The 20,355-nt window shown below is 34.5% G+C and overlaps 4 protein-coding genes and 4 long non-coding RNA genes across 10 annotated transcripts in view; 4 read left to right on the plus strand and 4 right to left on the minus strand.

Moving 5' to 3' along the window:
• LOC105277179 overlaps positions 1 to 16,610 on the minus strand; it is a 22,138-nt gene extending 5,528 nt beyond the window's left edge. Inside the window, 9 exon segments of the mRNA XM_026968195.1 lie at positions 40 to 394; positions 490 to 738; positions 6,899 to 6,936; positions 9,399 to 9,753; positions 9,973 to 10,067; positions 11,411 to 11,566; positions 12,004 to 12,013; positions 12,770 to 13,054; positions 16,256 to 16,610. Coding sequence (XP_026823996.1) covers positions 40 to 394; positions 490 to 738; positions 6,899 to 6,936; positions 9,399 to 9,753; positions 9,973 to 10,067; positions 11,411 to 11,566; positions 12,004 to 12,013; positions 12,770 to 13,054; positions 16,256 to 16,509 — 1,797 coding nt within the window. The 5' untranslated portion in view covers positions 16,510 to 16,610.
• LOC113561624 lies at positions 720 to 8,743 on the plus strand. Its single transcript, XR_003406312.1, has 8 exons — positions 720 to 1,325; positions 1,487 to 4,306; positions 4,698 to 4,776; positions 5,005 to 5,442; positions 6,247 to 7,737; positions 7,845 to 7,930; positions 8,352 to 8,481; positions 8,651 to 8,743. It is a non-coding gene; the product is annotated as an uncharacterized LOC113561624 (long non-coding RNA).
• Positions 7,749 to 8,825, minus strand: LOC105277176 (odorant receptor 30a). The gene is made up of 3 exons (XM_026968194.1): positions 8,673 to 8,825; positions 8,094 to 8,249; positions 7,749 to 7,920 (listed from the first exon to the last, which is right to left on the minus strand). The coding sequence occupies exons 1-3, from the start codon at positions 8,721 to 8,723 to the stop codon at positions 7,870 to 7,872; spliced, it is 258 nt and encodes an 85-aa protein (XP_026823995.1). The 5' UTR covers positions 8,724 to 8,825; the 3' UTR covers positions 7,749 to 7,869.
• On the plus strand, positions 8,806 to 9,392 carry LOC109610834. Its single transcript, XR_002193126.1, has 2 exons — positions 8,806 to 8,896; positions 9,003 to 9,392. It is a non-coding gene; the product is annotated as an uncharacterized LOC109610834 (long non-coding RNA).
• Positions 10,239 to 11,823, plus strand: LOC105277175. The gene is made up of 3 exons (XR_893559.3): positions 10,239 to 10,944; positions 11,413 to 11,652; positions 11,735 to 11,823. It is a non-coding gene; the product is annotated as an uncharacterized LOC105277175 (long non-coding RNA).
• On the minus strand, positions 14,387 to 15,870 carry LOC105277172 (odorant receptor 67c). 2 transcript variants are annotated; one of them, XM_026968191.1, is made up of 5 exons: positions 15,796 to 15,870; positions 15,440 to 15,674; positions 15,171 to 15,290; positions 14,830 to 14,985; positions 14,387 to 14,550 (listed from the first exon to the last, which is right to left on the minus strand). In XM_026968191.1, exons 2-5 carry the CDS (start codon positions 15,629 to 15,631, stop codon positions 14,500 to 14,502), a joined length of 519 nt encoding a protein of 172 aa, XP_026823992.1. In that variant the 5' UTR covers positions 15,632 to 15,674; positions 15,796 to 15,870; the 3' UTR covers positions 14,387 to 14,499. The 2 variants fall into 2 exon arrangements, with proteins under 2 accessions (XP_026823992.1, XP_026823993.1); XM_026968192.1 differs by lacking the exon at positions 15,796 to 15,870 and having other exon boundaries at positions 15,171 to 15,223; positions 15,440 to 15,582.
• Positions 16,611 to 16,688: 78 nt separating the features above from the next.
• Positions 16,689 to 17,824, plus strand: LOC113561626. The gene is made up of 2 exons (XR_003406314.1): positions 16,689 to 17,286; positions 17,515 to 17,824. It is a non-coding gene; the product is annotated as an uncharacterized LOC113561626 (long non-coding RNA).
• A 151-nt stretch (positions 17,825 to 17,975) lies between these two features.
• On the minus strand, positions 17,976 to 20,284 carry LOC105277181 (putative odorant receptor 92a). 2 transcript variants are annotated; one of them, XM_026968334.1, is made up of 6 exons: positions 19,702 to 20,284; positions 19,124 to 19,490; positions 18,733 to 18,963; positions 18,557 to 18,670; positions 18,224 to 18,379; positions 17,976 to 18,145 (listed from the first exon to the last, which is right to left on the minus strand). In XM_026968334.1, the coding sequence occupies exons 1-6, from the start codon at positions 19,956 to 19,958 to the stop codon at positions 18,095 to 18,097; spliced, it is 1,176 nt and encodes a 391-aa protein (XP_026824135.1). In that variant the 5' UTR covers positions 19,959 to 20,284; the 3' UTR covers positions 17,976 to 18,094. The 2 variants fall into 2 exon arrangements, with proteins under 2 accessions (XP_026824135.1, XP_011333670.3); XM_011335368.3 differs by having other exon boundaries at positions 19,124 to 19,515; positions 19,702 to 19,788.
• Positions 20,285 to 20,355: the final 71 nt, after the last annotated feature.

Here is a 20,355-nt window from a genome sequence, read left to right on the forward strand (position 1 = left end):
AAAAAGTCATATATCATCTGTATGATCAATGGAACTCACCAACGTGATGATTAAGGAGTTTATCATGCCGACTAAAGCGGCGATCGATACTTCATGAAGAGACTGACCGATCGCCAGAAGTTCGAAGAGCGGTGACACGTTCGCTTCAAAAGGAAGTTCCATCTTTATAGGTAGCACTCTCTCACTAGCATTGAGGTTCCCTTCCAAATCGGTTGAGTGCCGTACGAGGCTAGTCGCGGCATAGCAGATCGCAGCGGTGGAGTTGATACTAATCAACACGTTTGAGCAATAACGCGACAGATTGGCATTGCTTGACATAATGCACATCAAGGATTGGTCGCGACTAACGTTGTTCCAGTCTTTGTCGATGGTTAGCATGATGTTATAAAATATTCTGTGGAACAACCAAACGCATAACTTCGGAGCTTATCGTAGTTCTTCCATCGAAGGAACTACTCTTACTTGCGATTCAACCAGAGAGAGATCAGCTTCAGGAAACCGAGGCTGTATGCTAACGTGATGCTGAGCGCATCGATGAGATTCGAGATGTTGCTGATGTCGAAGTGATTGAAAATATACACGTATTGAAAATAGAGCACTATCGCTACGCTGGTCATGTACGTGAGCCAGATCAAGGTCCCATGTGACAAATCCGGCCAGATCCCGACGAAACGGAGGCCAATCTCGACGGAAGTGCTGATGGAAGTCGCGCGCATTATCTCGCATGGGATCGGTGGACTGACCGATGTCTCTCGCGGGAGGTAAACGATCTTACCAGACCAACGACGTTACTCAGGAATTAAGCATGAGCTTCAGTAAACTGTAATTCCGGGCACACTGAGCTTTGCGAGACCATAATGCATTCATCCCTACATTGTTGGTGGTTATAGATCAATCGCAATTATGCAATCGAGTTTTGCTGCCTGTTCCCGGCGCAACGGTAAAAAGAAAAAAAATCATACGTCGATGATTACAGGTTGCAGAGAAAGAAAAACGTAATTCGAAAGGATGAATGTTACGTAGGGGAGAACATCAATTATTTGCTTAAAATATGTAGAATCTATTATAGGGAAATATGCATGTTCAGCGATAGATGCAGCTATCGAAGAATTTGGAAAAACAAAAGCAATGGAAAGGCAGTATTGAGAAAAGAGAAACTTGTGAGAAGGTTTAAGCTGTGCATTGTTACATTGCAAATGTAACGTAAAATTACGTGTAACGTGCTAACTTATCTTCATATAGTTTATCAATCAAATTAGTTTACAACTAAAACTTATTTACACCTGGAAGTAAAGTAATTTAAACAAATATATTTTTGCGAGTAGGTAAATTCATAGCATTAATATCACATGTTTTCAATAATGTATTACAAAACGCGCGTATCCTGCGCTAAGAATATTATTATAAATTTTTACAGTGTTATATCGCAATTAATTTGTTATATTTTAAGAGATTATTTGTTATATATTAATTTGTTGTATTTTAGGAAGTACTTTCTGCACGCGATTTTCTACGTTGTCCTACCGATTACATCATGTGAACAAACAAATTGCTGATACTATATTTGGACCACACGTAGCAATCCCTACGAGCCTTAATACATTGCATGCAACACTGATATATACGTAAACGAAGCAGAAGCTTTCATTACCTGCGTACTTTTTATGGTAAGCATTATATCGAGCGTGTATATGGTACAGAGACGGTAGAATATAGTTGCATTGTAAATTGTTTACATAGTCAGCTTTGAAATTCACTTGAGACACGTTTAATATCCATGAGAAATTTTATATGTATAAGAATGGCTCTTATGCTGGTGAATCTCTTCGGAGAAAGATCCATCATTTTCCTAGCCATGATCGTCAATCTCTTTTGCGACCTCACAGTCACCAATAAAAAAGTTCGACAGTGACTGGGCGTCATATTGTAGCAGGCAGACGCGTAGACGGTGTCCCCGTGATTTACTGTGGAAATTAACTACAGCTGAATTCTATGCATGGCATAAAAACGAATCTTCCTCCTAAAACAATTTAATTTAAAAATAAGTTTGTAGAAATGCAAGTACAAAATTCTTTAGGTGCATGGAACGCACCATCCGTTGGTGCTGCAATTTATCTGAGACTAAGACAGATTATTCCGCAGACAAGATATAGTCTGGAGAATATGATAAGTTTCGCGCTGAGATACTCTCTGGCGAAGTAGAAGACAAATGCTTCCAGCGTAATCGCGACGTAAAATAAGATGAATTTCGTTAATATCGCTCTTCCTTGCTTGTTGCCGATGATCTAAATGAAACGGACACATGATTACAAGATGGATTAAAGGAAGAAGTCTTAACGAGATAATCGTTGTTTATTCAGATTAAAATAATTCACAATTTTTACTAACGATGATTATCATGGATCCTAGACAACAGATAACCAAGACAATATTAGAAGAACTGTATTAGTGCATAGAAGATTGAAGAGATCTTCGATATTATCAGACAACGTAATGATACTTTTGTGTCTTGAGGATCTTAAGTAAGGACTTTAAACTTCGATGAGGAGTTCTGATAACTTTTTGAAGATACTTTCATCAAACATTGCCGTACTATGTCAATACTGTAATGACTACTCACATGAAGAATCTACAAGAAGATCAATTTTATTAGTAAAACATAAATTAAAATTAAGCGACCGAATTTTATTGCAAAATGTAAGGAACGCTTTTAAATTATCATAAGATAGCAAGCGAAAGACTGATTAGAACTTACCAATGTAACGGCAAAAGCATTAATCATCGTGACTAGAAACGAGAGAGATAATTCGTGGAGAAATTAAACTATTACCGTAATCTTGAATGGAGGATTAATTAACTTCAAAAGAGAATTCCATTCTGACGAGAAGATCGAATCTGGTCCCGCAAGGATCGTTTTTCGTTCTTCGTGAAGCATCTTAGGAAGCTTCTTAGGGCGTAACCGACAGCATTGATAGACATTAAAATGTTAGAGCACCGACGCGACAGATTGGCATAAATTATTATCAGATACGTAATTCGGCAGTGATGTATTCTTTCCAATCCTCCGTCTATCTTTGCCAGAATCTCGTAGAATAATATACATAAGAAACTTTTGAAGTATGGAAAATTGACACGTTTGGTGTGACCGTACGTACATCTTTACGTCTTCTACATTTATGCGTTGTTGTGAACGGAAACTGTTACCGCTTGAATAAATATCAGATTCGAGATAGGAAAGGGGCTTGCATTGCTGCAGGGAATGTGAATATTTCACGAAAGTAAGCGCTTCAACATATATTAAAAAAAAGCATATTAGAAATATAATATCGAAAATGGATTTTTGTGTGGAATGAAATAGGGATAACGTTCTCATTTTCCTGTCCTCGTATCTGTAGCCATTAATTTAATGAATAAATGTAATGTAAAAGAATAACGAGAGCAGTGAGGCATGATAACATTCTATCGTATCACGCGATGTTATTACATCGAAGAACACACTTTAATGTGTGCACGCGTTGAATCATGCTTTGTTGGCTGTGCTTTTACTGGCGATTCAAAGGCTGATCAACTTCAAAAACGCTATACTGTATGCCAGAGTATACTCAGATTATACTGTATGCTCGGATCGTCTATAAGCATCGAAAAATCGTTCGATGTTGTACATGTACTGAAAATACTTCACTACTAGCACTGACGTCATATAGACGAATCACCGAAAATTGTCATAAGGCGAACCCGGCCACATGCTGATAAATCATAAGCCTATCTCTCAACCGAGGAACAGTTGTCATACGTGTTATGGTCATCACGTTTCACGGTAATCCTTGCGAGACATCTCACTGGATCATCCAGCAGCGGCTGAATGATGCGTATTGCGAAACATGCACGTCGATTGATCTAATATACGTTGCGTGATAACGATAAGAGAATTGGTCGTTCGCATGAGGGATGATAAAATGTATGTCCTCTGAAATGGCAATTTATCAAACGTACTTACGCGTTGAGCGATCAACCGTGTTCGCCTTTCAAAGATTGTAATTTTGGAGGCAGAAAACGATCAAAAGGTATCCGTCCATATTACTTTGCGCGATAGCGAACAATTTCCTTTAAAAATTCAGAACTTTCACCAAGTGTATATCACGTTTATCCATATCTAACGATCTATAATATCCATAATGTCGCCGAGAAAAAATATTTCAGCTATGAAAAGAAATGTCTTGAAATAAAAAGAAGGAGAAATGAAGGGAATGAAAGTGAACGCGTAGACTGGCGAGGATTAAAGATATTGGTAGAGCAAGATTTATAGGTATTGATTGTTTTTCCTGATAATAATATCTTACATTGCATAATGAAACAGTAAAAGAATTTATACTAGTATTAAAGAAGAAACTTTATGTGATGTAATCTGTAACTTTTAAGAACGGTAAATAATTTTGAGTATTAACAAGTTTAATAGACAAACTAGTTTTTTAATAACAATCTCTTTCTCACAACAAAGCATTTTTTATTACTTTTTGTATTAATACATTCCATGCAAGGCAAGTACGACGCCGATATTTGCTTGATCTGAAAAGCTGAGATAATTATACATATATTCCAACTGCACATTTGTTATTACAGAAAAGATTATATATAGTATTAATTAAAATTAGTTATAATTAAATGATTAGTTACAATTAAAAATAAATTATTTTTAGAAGTGTGCCGAAGAGAGAATTCAAGTTGGAACTTACTTTTGTGAAATCTTCCAAGGATAAATCCATGATTTTAGTTAAGGTAATTACCAATCGCTTCTGCGATCTCATTATTATAGATGATATAATTTTTCTTTGACTGGTCATATCACGACATTTTGTAGACTACATCACTGATCGACTAACAAAACATGCAATTATTTTATAATTAAATTATATATAATTTAAATAATTTAAATAATTATTATATAATATAATTATATAATATAATATAATTAAAATAATTATAATTTAAATAATTAAATTATAGATCAAGGATTATCAAATAGATATTGATCTTACCTATAAGATATTCTCCATTAACAAAGCAAAAAATGAAGACTTCCACTACTAAGCAATCATACTTTTTACCAAGATAACCATCTCTGCGCCATTATACACGGACTGTTTCATTGAGTAACAGAGGCGAATAAGTTTCTTTGAATTCAATTTCGCATTAATCTCACAGATATGCAGACATACTTATTATCACAATGAGAAATTCCAAGCCAGCATTACTACGGTATTTCAAATGAGCTGCATTAATGCGATAAAGGAGAAAAGTTCTTCGATATCCTTCATAGAAGGGAATGATTTTGCTGCATCTTTTCAGTATTGACCGCAAATGTGGAGAATCCGTAAGCGAGAGTTTTTACGGGAACTTTTATAAACTCTCGACACATCATATCGATTTGACCTCTTATATTAGGTATCTAAAATACGACTAATATTGCGGGCAGCTCAAAAAGTATTGAACAATATGTCATCGACTCGCGATGAAAAAAAGTATCAAGTTGATTTATTTGCACTTAATATTATGAATATAGTTTTAGTGCAGAACTTTGTTTACCGTAGATATTCAAATTCAATAGTTTCATCAATGTAAAGATAAGAGCTTTCAGAATGACGACCGTGGCTGCATGTAATCTAATACGTAGAAAGTCTATAGCAAGCAGCTCAAAGGTTGCCGATTGCTTGACTTCAAAGGGAATTTCTAGCTTAAGGAGAAGTTGTTGCCACGTGTTGTTACGTCTCTCCATTAAACTCAGAAGATGAATCGCGTACCTCTCGAAAAGATATAGCACTGCGGACGACACATTGATGCTCGTATAACGTTGCAACAGACGTGTGAAATATTGTCTTTGGTGGTCATCGCATAAGTGTTGATCGATATTATCGCATTCGTGCCAATCATCCTCCATCACCATTAAAATTTTGTAAAACGTTCTGCAATATGTCATTTAAATTGATTGGATATTTCAACACATAAAATGAAGCATTTTTTGACGAAATCCCCTGCATAAACATTGTTTTTTTAATGAGGTAAGCAGCTGTTTGAACAATTTGAACGACTTTCAAATCAAACGATGTTGTTTAAATTATTGAAAACTCAGAAGTACCATATATTAACTGAATATATTTCTAGTGACAAGTTGACATTTATTTTGCAGTTTCCACTTTTATTTTGCAGTATTCACAAATCAGCAAACTGATACTTGCGACATTGTTTTAGCTCCTCATATTCGTGTTACACGTTCCATAATTCTGCGTGACAGATATTTAATCTCATTCTTCGAATGGCGGATTTCAACAAAACTAAAATCACGAAGCGGCGCAACGGTTTATCAGCGATGCATCCAACGTCTGCTCAACTTGAAAAACGTCAAACTATAATTGAGAGTCATGGTCAAGTCATCCATGAAATTGGACAGGAGCCCCAAAATGCATGATTGTATACTGATAATACTGTATGATCAATATGCTCGACACGTATATGAGCGAATGAACGGTCGAATGCGGCAACTCTGGCCACACGCCGAGCAATGTAAGACCCATTTTGAGTGGTGGACTTATGGCATTCCCGTTCACTATTCCACACGGTAACTCGGAATCCAGAAGAAGCTAAGCGCGACAGAACAGAGAGAACTTGGAATTGCATTAACAATTCCTGATACACGGGAGCACGAAGATCAGTATCGGCGCATTCTGAGCTACTCTGCATAATACACTGAAATTACCTGGCGATCCTCCAGCGCTCAACATGGTCCACCCCTTTCCCCCCTCGAGTGACTATCGATCAATTGCAATTATGTGCCGCACAGTCTAACAGTAATTTGAGTATAGCGCTTATTATCGGTCTGGATGTCCTGTAATTGCATCAAGACCGATGTACTTGATCCGATGGCCGTGAGCTAGAATGTAGCTCATATCACGCGATGGATGATAACAAGTTCTTTCAGCGGATTTTAAATTTTCTGCCGCTTTGACAAGTTAGACCCATGGAAATGGAAATACTGCCCTCGTAATATGCGGCTGATCTCCGACGAAGTTGTTCAACGTAAACGGTAACTTGGTCGATAGGTACCGAGTTCACGGTACTCATGCCTATCAACAACCGTCAACAATCTCGAGGCTACGAGGAGATGAAGACCGGCATACATACTCTATTGATATTACATAGCGTAGATTTTACGAGGAAGCGAACGATTTCGAATTTATTAGTTTTCTTTTGCAAACTTTCTTTTTTGATGTAACAATATCGTCCAATCAATAAGGAATAAATCTGTTTCGTATTTTACACGATTTGTAAAGCTTATTTTGCACGCGGTGGTTCTATCGAGAGAACGTTCGTAATTATGCAATAAGTATTCTAACCGAATAATATTAAATTGTGTCCGTGGTTCAATTGTAGGTCTTAAAAGAGGTAAATGAGAACATTATATCTCTCTAACTGGCATCGAATTATCTAATGGCGAGTAATTTCCTTTAATGATTCACAGGATAGCATACGGTACATCTACTTTAAAAACAATCTCGAAAATCTCAAAAACCAAGAACAATTTGTGAAAATTGGATATAACAAACGAACACGGTTGTCAAAAGTATTACAGTATATGTAAAAGTTTAAAAAAGAATTACACATGTTCTAAAATTTTGTTGAGAAATTATAATATAAAAATATAAGCTTTTTAATGTGTGCAAGAGAAGGATTTTTGAAATACAAGTATGTTGATAATGTGGATTTTTTAAATAGTTTAATTATTAATTTTTTAATAAATTCTAATAAGTTCTAAGTAATTGCTTTTCGAACTAACTATACCATGATTTTAGTAGCATCGCAACCACATGTTTCGTATCAATACATTGCATGCAAGACTGAGATATATGATACCGATGCTTTCATTATCTAAAAAAAGGTAAAATTAAAAAATAAAGTTTAATATAAAATCATCCATGTACGTAAACAACTTATATTCCAACATATTAAAATGAGTTAGAAGCAAAATATAATACAATTTTTATTTAATAATTATATGTCAAGTAAATTCTCGAATACATTCTCGAAGGGAAAAAACTTACACTCGCGAAAGCTTCCAAAGATAAATTCGTAATTCTTCCTGCCGTGATCGCAAGTCCCCTCTGGGATCTCATTATCATGAACAATATAATTTTAACGTGATCCGGTGGTATGTCATACCATAATGATTCATATGCTGCATCAGCAATTGATTTACTCTATAATAGAAAGAATGCAAAGAAAATAAAAAAGATAGGATTTTTCATATTCTTCCTTATTTAATCAACCTTCTTGTTTGAGAGAGACTTTTTTAATTGTAGCATCGACGTTGCGAAAGGGAGAACTAGAAAAGAACTGAAAGGTGAAAGGGCAGACTATTCATCACAAAAGATAGAAGCAATATTTACTGAATGAACTTTTAATATTGCCAACGTTTAAAATACAGTAATGGTAACCATGTATATAAACGTTTTGTTTTATTTTTATCTTTAAAATATAAAGGATTATGGAAAATATATAAGAATTATGGAAAAGAACTTTGCATTTGAGATAAATGCCTGATTATTAAGCACGATGTTAAAATGTATTATTTCATTTAATTATTTCTAAGTATTTACAGAATGTCTTGGATGTTTACTTACCTTAAGGCAAAGGTATTCTCCAGCGAAACAAATTATGAAGGCTTCTATCATTATGGCAGTGTAAGCGAAAATTGTTTTCACTAACACGATGACACTGGTATCATTATGAACGGACTATTTGAACGAATAGGAAAAAGAAATATATATTTTATAACGTCATTCATCAGAAATTTGCAAGAATACTTACTATCATAATGATGAATCCCAAGCAGCAAATAACTAAGGTATTCCAAACAATCTGCATCAATGCGATGAAAGAGAAAAGCTTCTCGACGTTGTCAGAAAATAAAATGACTTTATTGTGTCTCTCAATCAATATTCCTAATGTAGATGTGGAAGATCCGTGAATGGGAATTTTCGTACAAATAATTCTGAACTCTTGACATATGATATCGATTTGCCCGCTTACGTGGAATACCTGAAATGCAATTAAGTCGTCGTAAAGATTCCAAGTATTAAAAGAAAAACATTGAATAAAAAATATGCTATCCGGCTGTTAAAAGTATTTTTATCATATAAATTCTCATGTTTTCAAAAATAATTTATATCATAATTTGCGTACGATAAAATCACGAAATTTGTGCACAAGAAAATTTTATAAGATATTGTAAGATTAAAGTTCTTGTGCAATAATTGTTTCGTATCTAAGAACATACATGTCTAAAAATCAAGTACAAAAGTCATGACAGAAGATAAAAATATAAAAATGTAGAATGTAAAGCTTACCAGAGTAAGAATCAATGCATTTATAACGGCGACCGTGCACACATTTAACATCACATGTATGAATAGAACTATGACGAGCAGCTCAAAAGTTGGCGATCGGTTTATTTCGAAGGGAAGTTGTACCTTAATAGGAAGTTGTCGCAAGGTATCATTATAATTTTCGGCTAAATATAAAAAACGAATCGCGTACTCGCCTAAGAGGTAAAGTACACCGGCAACCGCATTAAAGCTCAACATAGCGTTTGAACAAAAATGCGATATATTGGCTTTCACTCTCATCACTTGTAAATACTGATCGACGCCGATGCACTCGCACCAATCATTGTCCATAGCGTTCAAGATTTGGTGAATAACTCTGTAATTTATTGCTACAATCGGCCACACATATTTGGACTAAAGATAGCATTTCTGTCACGCATGTAAGTAAACCGTAGCTCAGGCTAAGATTTAGATAATAACTCGAAAAAGTAGAAAATTGGAATTGACGCAATATATGTTAGAAATATACGGACTAATTTTGTTGGTTTTTAAAAAATTAGATTAGGCAAAGCTACGCAGCGACATGATATTTTACCGACGATGTATCCAAAGGCTGGCCAATTTAAGAAACGTCAAAGTGTAATCTAAAGTCGCGGGCAAGCCATCCACGAGATTCGGGAGCTCGCTGATCTTAAAGTGCTCGAATATGTACTGATATTGAAAATACTGTAAGATTAATATGCTCGACATAAAAGTCAACCAGTAAAATGTGGAGAGCGGCACGCCTGGCCACACGCCAAGCAACCGGAGGCCGATTTTCAGCGAGGGACTCACGGTACTTGTAACTGCCATTCGTCAACAGTGTCGAGGACGCTTTCCAGCAGGAAACGAAGATTAGCATCGACACATTTATCCGGTGCTTCGGTATAATATACTACAGGAATACCGACCAAGTGCATCTCCATGCCATGCATCCCCACTCACGTGGACGTGGATGGATGGATCAATTGCTATTACGTGTAGCAAGTTGCAGTAGAGTTCATTATCTGCATTGACATCCTATAATTTCATTGATGGTCTGATAATGTGTCTGACTATAAAGCAACGAAGACATTTCATCGATGAACGAACAATAGCAATTATCAGTTTTTCAACAAATGTTTCTTTTTCACATGACAATTTTATCAAGGAAAAACTAATCTTTCTTACATTTCCTATGGAATCATTGGAAGATCATTTAATGTGCAGCAGTTTTATTGAACATAATTGCGCATTAAGTATTCTCACCGAATGATACTAAATTATGTCCATGCTTCCACCGCAAGTCTTAAAAGAGATAAATGAGGGGAGGACATTGTACTCTCTGAGACCGAATCACGTAATGGCGTAATTTCCTTTAATAATTCACAGGATTGCATGCTATACGGTAGAAACGTATGTCTTTCTTGCAAATAATTTCTAAGAACACGTACCAGCAAACCAAGAACATTCTTTAAAAATTGAATGTAACGGGAGAGCTTAGTTGTGAAAAGTATCGTGGCATAAAAGATGCACTCTTTAACAACAGGTAATTTTCAATAATATAAACTTATTGTATTTGTACATAAAATTATCGACACAGAATCATGGTATTTTTTCAATTGGTCAATTTTTAGTTTGATATTTCAAATTACAACAAAACGGACTTATCCCCTTAATATAATTTTATTATTTCTTCTTGTCTTTTTAGTACCTTTACACAAGTGATTAAAGAACTAGAGAATTCATTATAGAGAGTAAATCAATTAAAGTTTTAATATATTACGTGTAATACTGAAATGTATGATGCAGAAGCTTTCATCACCTAAAAGTATATTCTTACTCACATGCTAAAATAAAATACGCACACACAAATATGTCGCATAAATCCATCATGATATTATTAATGTGATATGCATTGTTATATTTTTAATAATATTAAAAATAATTCAGAGTACACACACACACACACACAATATAAATCACATATTATCTAAAATTATCAAAATTCTTACAGATGTGAAACCTTCTAAAGTCAGATCCATGACTTTTCCAGCTGTGATCGTCAAACGTTTCTGAGATCTGATAATTATCAATAATAAAATTCGGCATTCTTTGGTAGATAAATCGTACCAAAGTGTTTCATATGCAGCATCGCCAATAGATTTACTCTGAAGAAGAAAGAAGTGTTATAGATTAAAATATTATACGATATTACAAGTTAAACACATTATAATAACATTTATATAAATAAAATGTATGCACACACACCCATCTCCAAATCTTTTTATTAAATCATAAAATTATAAAATGGTTTTATTTATATCGTAATATTACAGAATAGAAGATACTCGACTGCAGAAGCTTTTAATGGCAAGAGAATTATGCCAACCTTAGAGCTCAAATACTCGCCGGCAAAGCAGAAAACAAAAGCTTCTAACGTTACAGCGATGTATGGAATGATGGATTGTATTAATATTCCGGATTTACCCTCCATATCTGTGCCTAGAGACTGCATAATGCTATGTTAGATTATATTAATAGAACAAGCCTCTCGTAATATAATGCATAATCGTGCTTTTAGTTATTGACTGGTATAATGCTCTACGTGCAAAATCCTGAAAATGCAATTCCAACAAAATGACAATAATCCTATTCAGAAGAGAATAGGATAACGTATTGTTACAGCAAATTTCTCTCTCCCTGAAATTGCTTTAATTTGAATGTTATAAATTATTTTTATATAAATTATTTTATTTTTATATATTATTTTTATTTTATACTCATATCATCTAATATGTTTAAATTAATTATAAATACGGTACCGATATTACACATAGTTTAGCAAAATAATGAAAACAGTGAAGGAAACTACACATAATTTCAAAACAAATTTTCCTTTTTGAGAGAAAACTTTGCATTGCGCAAATGAATCAGCATTACTCACTATTACAATCATGAGTCCTATGGAACAAATAACTATGGTGTTCCATACGAATTGTATCAGTGCGACGAATGAAAAAAAATTCTCGATGCTATTTGATAGAGATATGATTCTCTGATGCCTTTCGACAAGCGATCTTGTTGCTAACGGATCAGATTTTCTCGTGGAGGAAATCTCTCTCAATCCTTGGCACATGACATCGATCTGACCACTCACGTGAAGTACCTCGAGATAAGAACTGAAGCTTTAAGGAATGCTTATGATTTAACAGACAATTTAACAATAATTCAACGGACGCACTACTTAACGTTTCACTGAACTAACTTTCTGTTAAAGTTATCATGCAATGACCTTAAACGTTTCCATTTCTCGACTTACCAGTGTCAAGATCAAGGAGTTTAACATTGCAATTACAGTCGCCGTTTCCCACACATGAAGAAATAATCCAAGAACGATCAGCTCGAAGATCGGCGAGTTTGTGGCGTTAAAGGGGAACTGTACCTGCATCGGAAACTCCCGAGGAGCCCCATCGACCGCACGATGGCTTAGGTAGTTACCAATGAAGTAGAAAATCGCTGACAGAGTGTTGAGAGTCATCATAGCATTGGAACACCGGTGAGCCAGACCAGCCTTGCTCTTCATCACGCATATGTACGAATCCGTAACGCAGTCGTTCCAGTCATCTTCCATCGCGTCCAAGATATCGGAAAATATTCTGCAACGTCTGCGATAATTTAAATGATCACGGCGGCCGCTAATCATGCATCTTACCGGCGATTACGCCAAAGACTCAGCAGTTTCAAAAACGTCAGGGTGTAATCCAAAGTGACGCTCAGGCCATCTATCAGCTTGGGGTCCCTCACGTCCAAATGTGCGTAAACGTAAGAGTACTGAAGATACTGCATGACGACGAGAGTAACCATGTAAAAAAGCCAGAAGAATGTTGCGTGCGAGGATCCGGGCCACATGCCGATCAATCCAAGACCGATTCTTAACGAAGGACTGATGGTGCTCGTCAACATACTGACTTGCGAGCTTACATCGGAACGATTCACTTGGTCGAAGTTTGCGCGTTGTATCTTCCTGAAGAAATGGATCTCGACTGTTGGGGTGAAGGAGAGCGTCACAACGAAGAAAATGCTAAAGCGTATCTCATTGCACTCCCCACTCTTTCACGAGGACTCGGCAATTTTACAAAGAGTAAAACTGCCACGGTAGTATGTTTCTCGATCAATCGCAATTATATATCTCGCATGTACGACGGTAACTGCACAACGATGAGTTAAATTGCGATGACAGTTCGCTAATTACAGTGCACAGAAGAAAAAGTACACGTGGAAAATATCATCGTCCATTCTGCCGGAAGAATTGAACGCAATAGTATAAAGCAATAATATGTAATTTTCTTTGAAAATGCATTTGCAAAACACAAACTCCATCGGTATAGATAAATGCTTTTTCATTGGAAGGAACTAGGAAGATAAAAAAATTATCCACTGATCTGAAAAGTAGATGTGAAAGGTACAATCAATTAATAATGATTATATCATTATAGTATAGGCGATTGCATATTATAACGGAGATATTAGTTGGCTGAATATTAACGCGATATTCGCGGAAAAGAAAAATCGCTCGTTCCACAAGTAAGATGATGGAAACAAGAACTTACTTTTAATATAGAATTTCTATGTGATATATAGTGGACAGAGGTACTGTATATGAGTGTATAATATAGTAGTTTTAATATCATATATTATTAAATTATATATATATGTATACTTGTTCTCTCTAAAATTTGTAATTTATAGTCCATAACATATTGGAAGTGAGAATATTTCGTAGGAATATTCGAGATGCAAAATTTATCATAAACAAATTATTTCTCGATAAAATCCAGAATAATATATATTAATTTTCTATCGTATAAATTGTTTGATTAGAAAGAAAAGTAACACACACACATACACACAATATAGAGTAATAGTAATAATATTACAAATATTATATTAAAGGAATCGAGCAATAGTTGAAAATGAAAAAGAAAGTACAGGATAAACATTAATCGTCTCTCTATATTAGTTTTTCTACATATGTACATCACTACCTCACTCGTGATCACTTTGACAATATGTGTATAACCAGCATACATTGATTTGAGTTTTAGTACATCGCGTGCAAGACCGAAATGTATGAAGCCGAAGCTTTCATGACCTAAAAGATATTCTTATGAATAAGTAAAAAACATTTTTATTAAATTTATCAAAATTAAAATAATTAAATGTTTTATTGTTATCTAGAAAAATAGATCTAGATTAATATCTAGAAAAATCAATTTTTCATCATATGTAACATATACATCGTCAATTTTATTCATAATACTGATATTTCCGGAATACCATAAATATCGTTGCAGTATCATTGGGATTTGAAATTAGAGTACATTAAATAGAAAAATAATGTGATACGTATTATTTAAAGTACAGAACTTACAGTGGTGAAAGCTTCCAGTGTCAAATCCGTGACTTTCCCAGCCGTGATCGTCAATCGCTTTTGCGATCTTAGAATCAGGAATAATAAAACTCGGCATTCGCTAGTGGATAAATCATACCAAACTGCCTCGTATGCTGCATCGCCGATGGATTTACTCTGAAAAAAAGAAGAAACTACGACATGGTATACAGTATATATGACAATATATAATTATAGCATGTTACAATATATTATAAAATAATATAGTACTTTATAATGTGTTATAAAACTTTGTTCTCTTGTTTCTCTTCAGAAATTAATAAAAAAATAGAAAATCATAGAAATAAAAGCAACATGCTAACCTTTGTACTTAGGTACTCGCCAGCGAAACAGAAAACGAAAGCTTCTATGGTTACTGCGACAGATGGAATAATAAACTGTATTATTACGCCGGATTTACCTTCCGTATTCATATCCAAAGACTGCATATAATATTAAATCATACTTATAAATAATATGGAATACTGATTCGAATAATTATTATTTTATTTTATTTCATAATTTATTTTCTTTTGAAAATGCGCTGAGCAGGTTATTTTACTATGGCGACTGTTAACTAATCTTTACTCACTATCACCGCCATAAATCCTATACAGCAAATAACAAAAGTGTTCCATACAAATTGCAACAGACCAACGAATGAGAAAAAATTTTCGACATTATTCGACAATAATATAATCTTTTGATGTCTCGTTATCAGCGACTTGGTGGATAACGAATAAGGCTTACTCGTGGAAGAAATTTCTCTTAACTCTTGACACATGATATCGATTTGTCCGCTTATGTGAAGTACCTCGAAATAAAAACTGTGATTTTCAGCAACACTTACACAGAATTTAATGAGCTCAATTAATTTATTAGACATTTTTGTCTTGTCGTTTTAAGCTTATTTGATAATCAAATAATCGTTTTTTTCAGTTGACTTACCAATGTTAAGATCAACGCATTCAGCATCGCGATCACGGTCGCCGTTTCTAACACGTGGAAAAATAATCCCACAACGGCAAACTCGTAAATGGGCGATTCGTGGGCTTCGAATGGGAATTTTACCTGCACCGGAAACTCCCGAAACTGACCATCCTCGGAAACCATGCGGCGACGTACAAGGCTGTCGATGAAATATAGAACGGTAGCTATGGCGTTAACGGATATTATGGCGTTGGAGCAGCGTTGCGCCAAATTAGCCTTACTGGTCATTATGCACTCGTGCATCTCGCTTGTGCAGTCCTTCACATCCTTGTCTATCGCAGCCAAGATTTTGGCAAATATTCTATAATGATCATCATCATTATCTATGCTTCTCGTATCATGAGAAGATTCTCAGTACTGATCAAAGAATGATCAATTGAATGATCACAATCACCGACACTGATCACTCGTCTCTTACCGGTGATTGAAACGGAGACTTAGTAACTTGAAAATCGTCAGAGTGTAATCCAGAGTGAGACCCAGGCCGTCCATCAATTTGGTGAGATTGTTGAAGTCTAGGTGCGCGTAGACGAAGGAGTACTGAAAGTACTGCATCACTACGACAGTCATCATGTAAAAGAGCCAGGAGAGCGTTCCATATGAAGTGTCGGGCCACATGCCGATCAAACTGAGACCGACTCTCAGCAATGGACTTATGGGGCTTGTCAACATTGTGGCATAAAACTTCGCATTGAACCATTACTTCGACGCACCGTACACCGTCATCTCTTCTCAATGAATCGAGTAACGACTGTCCGAGAAGTGAAGTCGCTGTAAAGATAGCAAGACGCGGTCGAGTCTTTCGATTCGACTCGATGGTACACCCTCTCCCCCATCGCATATCGCAAGAGAGGTGGTAATTTTATGGGGTAGAACGGCTACGTGGTACTGCGCGAGCAATGATCAATCGCAATTACGCAGAATTCGCGGTATTAAACGTACGACGACAGCTAAATTGCGATAATCAATAATTAAAAGTTGCACGAGGAACGTACACGTGTACGTTTACGGAAATAATGGCTCTTAAAAATGCAAATGATGCAAATGGTCAACGTTGTTGTTAAGCTTCATTAAAACAAATGTTTAGAAAAAGTAAGACCTTACATTTTCTCGATAGATAAAAATTAGATCCTAGCGAACTATACGATAAATTCATGCAAATGACACAGACAATTATCGTGGAACTATAACTGCACATTAATGCACATTAATCGGTGAAAAAAAAAAAAATATGTTGCAGATAAGAAGGTAAAACCGCAATTTGCAATTTCGATAATAAAGCTGTATTTAATGATACTTACATTCTCCATGAATTTAAAAGTTAAGTTTTATAAGAGTTACATGATAAATGTCGTGAGTAACGTATGGTATTGCTTTATCGAATAATAGCTAGATATATTATGTCAACGAATAAAAAGGAAAATGTAATGTCGATAAAAAGACTAAAACGTAAGCTGCATTTTGAATGAAAAGATAATAAAAATGTATTAATAATATAGATACATTTTTCGTATTACCAAAATATATTTTCATACAATCCATTTTTCACACGATTGCAATAAGTTCCTGTTGAAAAAAAATTTATCACAAACGTGAATAAAACTGTTATGGATAATTCTGATTATACTAATTTTATCTTTAAGTTGGTCCTAATGAAATATAAAATAACTTTTCTAGATTGCACGATAAAATTATGGATGATACTTAAAACATTGCACGCAGTACAAACATATACGAAGTAGAAGTCTTCATAATCTAAAAATGAATTCAGTTGGAGAATTTATAAATGGAAAATACATTTATATATTATGATACATACATTTTATGGTCATAAACTCTTCCAAAGTTAGATCAATTTCTTCCACAATGATCGTCAATCGTATTTTAGATCTCACTATTATGAACAATAAAACATAACTGTCGGACGATATCATACTATATCAAAAACAATGCATATAATATACTCATATAAATTTTCATATTAATATAAAAGAAAAGAAATTTTAATTTTAAAGATTAAATTAATATTTGTACTTTTAAACAATGGGTTTATAAAAAATATTGAAATTCAATAAACATTAAAACAAAATATATTATAAAAATTTTATATTATTAAAATATACGTTTCTCTCATATCTTTATCTCTACTTTTATTTTTAGTTAGCCAACAATAATAATCTATAAAACATTAGTTTGATTGAGAAAATATTAAAGATCAAATGTTCAAGATGTATAATAATCCAACGTTCTCCAGAATTTAGTACATTGCATTTAATACTGATACGTAAGAAACAGATGCCTTCATAATCTAAAAGAAAATTTTCCTGATATTAAAATTGGATATGTCTTATGTATTAAAAATAAAATTCATACTATAATGTCTTACACTAGTAAAACCTTCCAAAGTTAAATCGATAACTCCTCCTGCAGTGATTGTTAATCGTTTTTGACATCTTAGCATTATAAACTTTAAAATACGAGTATCACTTGGTGACAAATTATACCATAGTGATCCATATATTGCTTCACCAATCGATTTACTCTAAAAAAGATATTTGATGTCATGTTTCTTCGCATTTTGCTTTAAATAATTGTTTTGTAAAATAACGTTGCTCAATATTTAATATTTTAATCGCATTTCCTTGCACAGTAACGTAAATAAAAATAGTTAGATATTCATAATATGTATTTCAGAAATATAGAGAACTCGTTTACATACCTTAGCACTTAAAAATTCTCCAGCAAAGCAAAATACAAAAGCTTCTAGAGTTATCGCAAAATAATAACTGACGGGCTTGATTAAACCTATTACACCCTCGCCATTATCAATCATCTACAATAAAATATGAAAGAAATGTTTTTCGTGCAATGGAAAAAAATAATGAAGCTACTCACAATAATAATCACAAAACCAGTGCAACACATGACCACCGTGTTCCACAAAATTTGTACCAACGCAATGTGAGTAAATAGATTTTCGATATTTTCCGATAAAATAATGATCCTTTGATGCTTATAAATGAAAGTTTTGATAACGGCTAAAAATATGCTACGGTCATATTTTTTGTTGGAAATTTCGATTAAGTTTTGTTGCATGATATCGATCTGACCGCTTACATGAAGTACCTATAGACATAAAATAATTTATATTGTTGTATATTTTATATTGTATGTAAAGTAATATTTCGATTTAAAATACTTTTATTGTAAATAGTGCTGAAACGAATTATGGAATATATTATGATTGTAATTTCTTGTTATCTTTAGACAAGCATTATAAGCGTACCAGCGTAACAAGCAATACGTTCACCATACCCACTGTACAAGCAACCACCGTGTCGTAGAAGAATTGTCCGATCAAGAAACACTCGAAAATCGGTGATTTACTGACGTCGAAAGGAAGTTCCATTTTTATGGGGAGTTCCCGAGGACTGACTTGAGAACTGTTGTCAATTTGATTGGCATTGCTCATCGATTGAAAATAATGCTCACCGATTGAAAGGGAAAATGCAACGAAAGTGTTGAAGGTGAATACTATATTGGAAAGACGACGTGCTACATCCGCCATGCTCATCATCGTGGATGCATACGAATCATTCATAGTGCACTCTTTCCAGTCTTGATCCATTGCCTTCACGACGCAGTGAAATATTCTGCAGGAAGCAAGGTATATCGGATCTGTACATGTACATGTGAATCAAAAGATATAATTTTATTTAAAAAACTGCTAATTAAATTTTAGATAAAATGGTATTAATTAAATTTGATTTTTCTTCATTTCTTCAAGACTATGTGATGACAATGTAGTCGTATTTGCAATGTATGCGAACTTTTTATGCTCTCTATATTCTAGCAATGCCTTACCGGCGATTCCACCACAGAATGATGAGTTTGAAAAGAACGAGAGTATACGCCAAAGTGAGGCTGAGACAGTCCATAAGAAGCCAGATATTGTTCAATTCAAAACGTGCAACTATGTACGCATATTGACAGTATTGCATTATTACCAAAGTCGCCATGTAAGTAATCCAATATAGGGTTGCGTAAGCCGAATTCGGCCACAAACCAATGAAACGAAGACAGATTTCGACCGATCGGCTGATCGTATTTGCACGTTTCATCGGTATCTATTTACTATGTAACACGGAACGTTACAAATCGATCACAGAGACAGTACGTAAAAAGCATCCGTGTCTTTCGATACCGCTTCGTGCGATGCTAACGCACACTAAATAATCGTGGTGAAGACGATAAAGCCTTAGTCATTCTGTATGTAAATCAATCGTAATTGCAGTCCATTTCCTCGTCCTATTAAGTCTTGTAAGTTTAGAACGTAACGTTTAGAAATTAAAATGTAATTACGTGCTCGCTTCCCTTCTGAGTTATTATTTTGATATCGTAGGGATAATTGCTTTACCAAGAACTGTACACTTTTATCATGAAGAGTAATTTTTCCATAAACGTGGAAACAAAAAAATACGCAAGATTATAGCAAAAACAGAATAATGTGTTTCATAA

This window comes from Ooceraea biroi, chromosome 3 (assembly GCF_003672135.1).
Source record: "Ooceraea biroi isolate clonal line C1 chromosome 3, Obir_v5.4, whole genome shotgun sequence".
NCBI lineage: Eukaryota > Metazoa > Arthropoda > Insecta > Hymenoptera > Formicidae > Ooceraea > Ooceraea biroi.

Excerpts from the sequence above, each read along its gene's own strand:
- LOC105277176 (XM_026968194.1), bottom strand. The coding sequence starts at position 8,723 with ATGATAGAAGCCTTCATAATTTGTTTCGCTGGAGAATACCTTTGCCTT. Across the intron at positions 8,250-8,672 it reads GAGAATACCTTTGCCTTAAG|AGTAAATCAATTGCTGATGC; the intron begins GTAAGTAAACAT and ends TTTCTATTATAG. Across the intron at positions 7,921-8,093 it reads CTTTGGAAGCTTTCGCGAGT|ATAATGAAAGCATCGGTATC; the intron begins GTAAGTTTTTTC and ends ACCTTTTTTTAG.
- LOC105277172 (XM_026968191.1), bottom strand. The coding sequence starts at position 15,631 with ATGTGTCAAGAGTTAAGAGAAATTTCTTCCACGAGTAAGCCTTATTCG. Across the intron at positions 15,291-15,439 it reads TAGGATTTATGGCGGTGATA|TCTTTGGATATGAATACGGA; the intron begins GTGAGTAAAGAT and ends TATTATATGCAG. Across the intron at positions 14,551-14,829 it reads CACTGGAAGCTTTCACCACT|GTCATGAAAGCTTCGGCTTC; the intron begins GTAAGTTCTGTA and ends AATATCTTTTAG.
- LOC105277181 (XM_026968334.1), bottom strand. The coding sequence starts at position 19,958 with ATGAAACGTGCAAATACGATCAGCCGATCGGTCGAAATCTGTCTTCGT. Across the intron at positions 18,380-18,556 it reads GAGAATTTTTAAGTGCTAAG|AGTAAATCGATTGGTGAAGC; the intron begins GTATGTAAACGA and ends TATCTTTTTTAG. Across the intron at positions 18,146-18,223 it reads CTTTGGAAGGTTTTACTAGT|ATTATGAAGGCATCTGTTTC; the intron begins GTAAGACATTAT and ends ATTTTCTTTTAG.